The 8,538-nt window shown below is 33.3% G+C and overlaps 2 protein-coding genes across 2 annotated transcripts; both read left to right on the forward strand.

Annotated features, from left to right (window-relative positions):
* Positions 1–431: 431 nt before the first annotated feature.
* LOC141683813 (NADPH HC-toxin reductase 1-like) lies at positions 432–2,127 on the forward strand. Its single transcript, XM_074488578.1, has 5 exons — positions 432–619; positions 706–875; positions 969–1,184; positions 1,359–1,759; positions 1,859–2,127. The coding sequence occupies exons 1-5, from the start codon at positions 508–510 to the stop codon at positions 1,998–2,000; spliced, it is 1,041 nt and encodes a 346-aa protein (XP_074344679.1). The 5' UTR covers positions 432–507; the 3' UTR covers positions 2,001–2,127.
* Positions 2,128–2,271: 144 nt separating this feature from the next.
* On the forward strand, positions 2,272–5,471 carry LOC141683812 (cation/H(+) antiporter 28). The gene is made up of 3 exons (XM_074488577.1): positions 2,272–3,943; positions 4,029–4,616; positions 4,719–5,471. The coding sequence occupies exons 1-3, from the start codon at positions 2,945–2,947 to the stop codon at positions 5,331–5,333; spliced, it is 2,202 nt and encodes a 733-aa protein (XP_074344678.1). The 5' UTR covers positions 2,272–2,944; the 3' UTR covers positions 5,334–5,471.
* The last annotated feature ends 3,067 nt before the right edge of the window (positions 5,472–8,538 follow it).

Below are 8,538 nucleotides of genomic sequence, written 5' to 3' on the forward strand. Positions count from 1 at the left end.
AATATTTATTATTAATAAAAAAATTAATATTATTAATGTTAAAAAGTCCGGTCTGACCCGATCCGAACCGATCTGCGGGCCTAAATAGGCCTAGTCATTTTGAATGAAATACGGCCCGATTCGGCCCAATTTTAAAATAAGCCCGGTCCGATTTTAAAAAATCCAAAATTTTAAAGCCCAGCCTAAATCCAGCCCGATCCTGTGTTGTGTATCTCTAAGCCCAACTAGCAGGACTTCTTAATGGTCTGCATCATATGTACAGCTAGGCTAAAGATTAGTATTTTGGGTGTAAGCAAGCCCAACCTTTCCGGTGTTCAATTTTTTGGCAAACAGTTCAAACTACTTTGTCATGAAGTATTTTCCCAGAAACTTCCAATAATTTTGTCTTGTTGCAGCAAGTCAAATTTATGTGCACCTTATATTTCTTTTTGCATTATAGATAAGCTTTGATGGATGGTGGGGGGGTAGTTGAGCACTTGAGCATGCTTTCATTTTTATAAATTTAGAATGGAAAAGACTAGAGTTTGTGTTACTGGAGGATCAGGATATCTAGGATCTTGGCTAGTTAAGAAACTATTACACAGAGGTTATATTGTCCATGCAACTTTAAGAAGCTTAGGTCTCTCCTCTCTTCCTTTTTCTTCAAGTTATGCAGTATCAATAAATGTAAATATGTATTTACAGTACTCTTTCGTGTTTTTGCAGATGAGAAATCCAAAGTAGGCCTTCTTAAATCTTTGCCTAATGCGGACACTGGCCTGGTGTTATTCAAAGCTGATATATATAATCCTACTGATTTTGAAGCTGCAATCGCGGGTTGTGACTATGTATTGCATGTGGCTACTCCATTGCAACATAATGCCGAAAGTTCTCTGGTAACGATTAGTTATGTATATTTATGAATAAGCAGATTTGTGATTGAATTCTCAGAGTAAAAGATGATCTATTTTTATAAAAAAAAAAAACAGTACAAGGATACAACCGAAGCTGCCATTGCTGGAGTGAAAATTATAGCTGATTGTTGCCTTAAATCACAAACAGTGAAGAAGCTCATATATACTGCATCTGTGACGGCCTCGTCATCATTGAAGGATGATGGGAGTGGTTTTGAGTCTTGTTGGGATGAATCTTGTTGGACTACTCTCAATGACATTCCTTTTAACTACTGTAATAATTATTTGCGGGTACTTGTTCATCAATTTCTCAATTCTCTACTTTGGCAGAATGCACAAGCCATTAGATGCCCCTCACTTTTTTCCTCAAATATCACTATTACCTTATCACGCGTCTCTCTAAAGTTTACAATTATGTAATATGACGAGTTAATACCCTTTGCATTTGTGGCTTTGTTTTTGAAGGCATATACTATTTCAAAGACCTTGGCAGAGAAAGAAATTCTAAGCTACAACACAATTGAATCCAATTCTGTAACTGGTCTACAAGTTGTCAGCTTAGCTTGTGCTTTGGTAGGAGGAGACACAGTTCTTTCCTATGTACCTGCTAGTATGGGTGTGATATTATCACCCCTTCTAGGAGACTCACTCAGTAGCTATTACCAATCCTTGCAACATCTGCAAGAGCTTCTTGGTTGTGTGCCACTCGTTCATATCGAAGATGTTTGTGAAGCGCATGTTTTCTGCATGGAGAAGCCTTCCTTGAAAGGTAGATTTATATGTTCAAATGCAGATCCGACTGTCCAAGAGATCACAGAGTATTTCAAGAACAATTGCCCAAATCCAGAGTTTAAGATTTTAGAAGAGTAAGCGTTTATTCTTTTAACTATCGTATCCTTTATGTTTTCGGTGTAATATTATCAATTCAAATTACTATAGATATCTAAATATGCCTTCATCTCCAGTGTGAGGGGAGAAAGAGGAAGCAGATGCACTTCAACAGAGCTCGAAAAACTGGGCTTCGACTACAGATTTAACATGGCTAGCATATTAGACGGGAGTGTACATTGTGGAAAAATGCTAGGATTTCTCCCCCCAATTAAGTAGTTATAAATTTGACCAGAAAAAAAAGTTCCAACAAGTCAGTTACACTGATATGATGGATCAAATAATACTTTACAGTTGTATCATGTATGACGGATGAAATAAAGCACTTGGTCATTTTTTGTCTCAATGCTTTGTTAGTCCTATTTTTGTGGGATTATTTATGACCTATCATCTTCATTTCCATTGTCATAACTTAGTACTACATATCTAATATCTTCATTCATACTTGTGTGTTTTTGCCTGCAAATTAAATGGTGAAGCATTTGGAGTTGTAGGATAGAAATGAACAGAATGCAAGAAATAAGAAGAATGGAGGAGCATAGGGATTGGCACAATCCCAATTGGTTACCCCCAATAATAACAAAATGTACATCAGTTATGGGACTTAACATTACAACCATTGCCACCCACATGCTTGGCTTCATCTTGTTGTTGGTTTTCTGTCATTTCGCTTATATTTCCTTGCGCAAATTTTCTCAGCCTCGTGTCGTCTCTGAATTCATTGTAAAGTCCCCTCCCCTCATCCTTTTTCCATTCATGCATGTATGTATTTTCGTTTCATATTTCCACATCTACCAATCTATTTTCAAGTTTGACATTTGTGACTCGAATCAAGATTGGGGATGATGATTTTTGCTGAAAAAGAAATCTTTTTTGATTTCAATCACTTATCAGTACTAATCAAAAGCATAATAGATAAAAATGTGTAGAATTATGTTTTTTTAAGAATTTAGTTTCAAGTTTGGTGTGTTATCGAGCCATTTGCAATTCTTTGATTAATACATCATTATTGACATACTTAACCCGTGTTAAGGTAAAGTACTTCATGTAAATCAATTTGGAATAATTATTAACTTTTTACAGTTTTTTGTTGTTGTCATATTGTGATATATATATATATATATATGTATCAAAGTTTAACTCTGTATTAATTGGATGTTAATATGCAGGTAGGGCTGGTGATATCAAATTTACCATTCGTGAGAAACAAATTAAGTTCAGAAGTACTTAAACAAATGAATTACATAATAGAATCTGCCATGGTCTGTCTCATGTTTGTAGTTGGTCTAGATATAAACCCTGTTGTCTTCATCAAAGTTCCGGTTCGAGAAATGAAAGTAGCCATGGCTGGATTCTTGACTACATTCATCATAGCTTTTCTTGTAACACCACTCTTACACATCCCTATAGTAAACCACACAGTTTTCTACCTAAGTCTTTCCTTAATCCTCTCCGGCACAGCCTATCCTCTTTTAGCCCGTCTTTTAACTGATCTCAAGATAGCCAAATCTGACATAGGAAGATTTGTTCTTACCTCAGCAATGCTATCAGATACCATGTCCATTCTCTCAATTTCAGTAGGGTTTATCATATTTGATCCTGAAGATAATTTTAAGAGGCGAAAAGTGAACGAGGTAGTTACTATGATCATAACTTTAGTGATAGAAATTTTCTTAGCAGCCATGGTTGCACCAGTAATCATGAGATGGGTGAATAGGGCTAATCCAGCAGGCAAGCCTATGACTGGATCTCACCTTGTACTTGCATTGGCATCAATTATCGGAATAGCCAGTATTGCACCATTGTATGCCAAGTATAGTGGTTTGTTGAGTGCTTTTTTAGCAGGCCTGTTTATGCCTAAAGAAGGGAGGATATCTAAGATGCTGATTAATCAAGTTAAGTACTTGTTTACGAGCATCGTTTACCCAATTTTTTTCTTTTGGGTGGGTATAGAATCAAATCTATCCAGATTCGGAGCTGGACGTTGGCGGACTTGGAAAAATCTGGTATTTCTCTTCTTCATAACATTAATCGGAAAAGTAGCAGGATCACTCATTTCTGGGGTAATGTTAGGGTTCCACTGGCGGGAATCTATCGAAATCGGATTGCTCCTCAGTCTCAAGGGTCAGCTCCATGTCTACTTGGCTATACTTGCAAGAAAGGCAAGCCCCTACTAAACATTGTCACAATTTTGAGTATATCTGTGGTTTCTAAATATTATTTATAACTTGTGGAAATAAATTGCAGACGAAACTCATAAGTAATTCCACTAGTATTGTGATGGTGTTTGTTACTTTGTTAACCATCATCTACACCCCAACTGTAGTGGAAAAGATTATTGAGCGCGCAAGGAAAAGATCCCCAACTCAGAGAATGGCATTGCAATGGCACCCTCCTGGTGCTGAACTCCAGGTTCTTATCTGTGTTCATGGAACCCAAAATGTTCAATCTGCCATTAACATTATGGAAATTTCTCAAGGCCCTCCTGAACCAGGGGTCATGGTTTACCTTACAGACATGGTGGAACTTACTGATAAAATCTCAGCAACGTTGGTACATGAAGCCGATGAAACCATGACTGTGACAGACCCAGAAGTGCTGGAGATGCGAGACAGTATCACTCGTATGGTTGAAGAGTATTTAGATGAAGGTGGTGAAGGGGTTGGACTGCGGCGAATGCTTGCATTGTCAACCATGATGAATATGCATAAAGATATAATAATTCTTGGAGAGGACTTGATGATTTCACTGATTATACTGCCGTTTCACAAAGAGCAAGATGCAGATGGAAGGCTAAATGGTGGCAATCAGGGGTTTCGAAATATTAATCGCAAGGTATATGAATTTCACCAACCCTAACAAAGCTTTCTAAGATATTTGATTAACTTTTTTGTTGGCCTCTCTCATTGATTTGATGCTGGTTTAGTGTTGAAACAGGTTCTCCGTAATGCACCTTGCTCAATAGGCATACTAGTTGACAGAGGATTTGGATCAACAAGAATATCAAAGTCAAGCGTAATTATCAACACCGCTGTAGTATTCATTGGCGGTAAAGACGATCGTGAAGCACTGGCTTTTGCTGAACGATTTGCTCGACATCCAGGTGTAAAACTAACGGTCATAAGGTTTCTGTTGGATTCGAACAATGATGCAAGTGTATCAACTAGAGTTCCCAAGTCCAGGATGCTGAGTGCAGAGCATGAAGAGGAGATGAAACTAGATGACGAATATTTTGCAGATTTTTATGGAAAGCACGTGGCAGGAGGGCATGTTTCATATATGGAAAAGTACCTTGTGAATTCTGGACAGACGTTTTCAACACTGCGGTCGCTGGAAGGACACTACGCACTCTTCATTGTGGGAAGAGGAGGACGGGTGAACTCTGTTTTGACAAAGGGGATGAATGACTGGGAGGAGTGTCCGGAGTTGGGCCCTATTGGTGACATTCTATCTGCTTCAGATTTTTCAGTCACATCTTCTGTTCTCATCATTCAGCAACATAGTCTTAGAGGAGAACTTCAGGGCCTGCAGGATGAATTCTCCATCATGTAGACCACCCTATTTCTCATCTCTATTATTTCACAATATACACTGCCTAGATAATGACTACTTTCTGTAATCTCATACTTCTCATACTCACTTTACACCCCTTATATATATTCACTTTTTCGGTTTTATCTTAAATTTTTAATTTTAACAGAATGCATCCCTCAACTTTTAATTTTGTTTCATATCGCACCTCTTTTAACAATTTTTAAGAGTAAAATCAGAATAATTTTTGTATGTTTATGTTATTATAATGTGCACCCCGTATTTATAATATTGTAACAGATTACACCCAGATTTTGATTTCGAATCATCAAAAAATGTATAAATTTATATGATAATATTAGGTAATATTTTTTTACTTAAAAAATAATTAAATATAAATATTCTCTATTAAATATGAATTGAAATCGCAAATAAGTCTTTTATCCAAATTAATTTAATTTAAATACTATGTAGATAATTTTAAATTATATATATTTTTAAATAATAATATCAATAGATATCTATTTTATCAAATATATGTGTCTAGGTTTTGATATCACTTTTCGGCACAATCTTTATAATTCATAATTTCTAATTTTTGTTTTAATATTTTTATAATAAATCTCTATTAAAACTATAAGTTTCCTAATTTTTCAAATTTTTTAGTGTTAGCAAATACTTCATTTGATTCATTTCTTATGTTTATTTTTAAAATAAATTAGCTACAAAATATGCACCAAATTTAAAACTCGTTAAATACATGCAATGTTATTGGACATTCTTTTTCTTGGAATCCACTGAACTTGGGGCTGTAAACGAACCGAGCTGTTCGTTTAGCTCGTCCGGTTCATTCGAGTACGAGTCCGATAATCTCGCCCGATAAGCTTATCGAACTTGAATTCGAACAACATTTATAATCTTAACGAATCGAATCGAACTTTTAAGGTGTTCGACTCGAGTTCGGTTCGTGTTTGATTCGAGTTCGGTTCAAAAAAAATATTATTTTTATAATATTATATGTATAAATAATATATGTATTATTAATAATATTTATTAAATATATTTAATAATTATTTAAAATATATATTTTATTTATGAAAAAATATATATTAATAGTTTGATATAATTTTTTACTTCAAATAATATTTAAAATTATTTTTTTAAAAAAATACAAACGATGTTCACGAACAGTTCGTGTTCGTTTGTATTCGGTTCGGTTCGTTGTGTTCGCGAACAGCTCGTGTTCGCTTCGAATATTACCGAACTCGAGTTCAGACAAGAAATTTTGTCCGAAAAGCTTATCGAACAGTGTTTGGTTCGTTAAAATTTTGTCCGAATTTGTTAAAAGTTCATCCGAATTCGGTTCGTTTATAACTCTAACTGAACTAAACTACACAAACCAAAATTTTCTACTTTATTCGGTTTGGTTTGAATTTCATAATATAATAATTTACTAAAAACATCGAATTTAATGTTTATATTTGGGTTCAAGATTTCATTAATTTTATAGCATTTTAGTTTTGATTGGGATCGTTTTTATAACATTAATTTTGGGTTTCAGTTTATTTCTTTTAAAAAAAAATCACACTCGACCCTAGTCAGTTTGTCTGTTATATGTTTTATTTTTTAATTTAATTTTATAATATATATTTTTATGAGTTTCAAAAATTATGAAAATTTAAAATAAAATATAAACTATAGAACTATATAGGGCGCATATCATTAAAATATTAAAATTATGGGGGGCATATCATCACTATATAAACTTTAAAAACCATTCCGACTTTAGCCCTGACAATAACGCTTATTTTGGACGAAAATTATTAAAATGGTGCAATATGAAGTGAAATTTAAAATTAAGGGATGCATTCCGCCAAAATTAAAAGTTTAAGATTAAACCGAAAAAGTAAATATTTATAAAGGATGCAAAATATCATTTACACTTAAAAATAGATATATGGATTCCTCGTAGAGTATCTCCCTTTAAAAAAATATACAAATAACAAGGGGGAAACAATCAGTGTATGGACTTAATGGATCATCAAAGCTCTAATTATCATAACATTTAAAACTATTATAACTGCTGTAATACACGAAAAAAGTTTTTTGGGAAGGGACGGAGGGGAGTTTCACGTTATTATTCATTTTACATATATTCATACCATTCTCAGCCTAGAAATCTTGGAGTTCCGCAAGATATTCTCATTTTAAATGACTTCTCACATCACTGATAATGATATAACCAACATAAAGTAAATTAATATCATTTCAAGTCAACAAGATATGTAGCTACCAACTAAAATTATTTAAACTACCGACAAACTTAAGAAAATCAGAACACCTTGAACCAAATTTAAATACTATAGCTTCTAATATGGTAAAGATTGCTCCCTTCAACATATTGTTATTGCCTATGAGAACCTCGCCACCTCATCCTGAAAGGAAAAAGGACGTGATGAGTTGATACAAAAAAAAACTTTAAAGAACAAAAGTGTAGTAAAATTATGCTCCTCGTAACTGTATGTGCACATTCGTCTTTAATGCAAGCATCTCCTTCTATGTATTATAAGAGGATCACGGTCAAATTGAACCATTTTAATTTTTTTCATGTCCCTACTATTAAGCTGTATCAATTTTGAGTTAACTTTAAATTTTTTATTAGATAAGCTATATGCTCTCTTTTAATCAAGTTTGTTTTTATTACTTTAATTTTTGAGTATATAAAATGTTGGTATATATTATTTACGTGCCTACTTTTTACTTAGTTTTTGTAGTTTTATTATAAAGGACAATGGGCAAATTGAGCCATTTTAATGACTGTCAAATTACAATTTTGCCCTTTTATGTTGAAAAATTATAAAAATGTCATCCTCATAAAAGTTTATGTTAAAAATAAGTAATACATCACTTCTTGAGTTAACTTTAAATTTTTTATTAGATAAACTACATCCTCTATTTTTATCAAGTTCGTTTTTATTAATTTAATTTTTGAGTATATTAAATGTTGGTATATATTATTTACGTTCCTTTCTTTTATTTAGTTTTTGTAGTTTTATTATAAAATTTTAAAAATGACACCACCTCATATTTGTCTCACTCACCTCATATTCATTTCCAATTTGTTTCGTTCACTTCACATTTATAAATTTTATTAATCAACCCCGATTGTTTATATATATATATATATATATATCAGGATGAGGTATATATTTTATATATATATTAT

This window comes from Apium graveolens, chromosome 9 (genome assembly GCF_009905375.1).
Source record: "Apium graveolens cultivar Ventura chromosome 9, ASM990537v1, whole genome shotgun sequence".
Taxonomy (NCBI): domain Eukaryota; kingdom Viridiplantae; phylum Streptophyta; class Magnoliopsida; order Apiales; family Apiaceae; genus Apium; species Apium graveolens.

What these genes read in the sequence shown, in the direction of transcription:
- LOC141683813 (XM_074488578.1), top strand. Translation starts at nt 508, where the DNA reads ATGGAAAAGACTAGAGTTTGTGTTACTGGAGGATCAGGATATCTAGGA. An exon ending in TGCAACTTTAAGAAGCTTAG is followed by an intron (nt 620 to 705) that starts GTCTCTCCTCTC and finishes GTGTTTTTGCAG; the next exon opens with ATGAGAAATCCAAAGTAGGC. An exon ending in GAGTTTAAGATTTTAGAAGA is followed by an intron (nt 1,760 to 1,858) that starts GTAAGCGTTTAT and finishes CTTCATCTCCAG; the next exon opens with TGTGAGGGGAGAAAGAGGAA.
- LOC141683812 (XM_074488577.1), top strand. Translation starts at nt 2,945, where the DNA reads ATGCAGGTAGGGCTGGTGATATCAAATTTACCATTCGTGAGAAACAAA. An exon ending in TGGCTATACTTGCAAGAAAG is followed by an intron (nt 3,944 to 4,028) that starts GCAAGCCCCTAC and finishes AATAAATTGCAG; the next exon opens with ACGAAACTCATAAGTAATTC. An exon ending in TTCGAAATATTAATCGCAAG is followed by an intron (nt 4,617 to 4,718) that starts GTATATGAATTT and finishes GTGTTGAAACAG; the next exon opens with GTTCTCCGTAATGCACCTTG.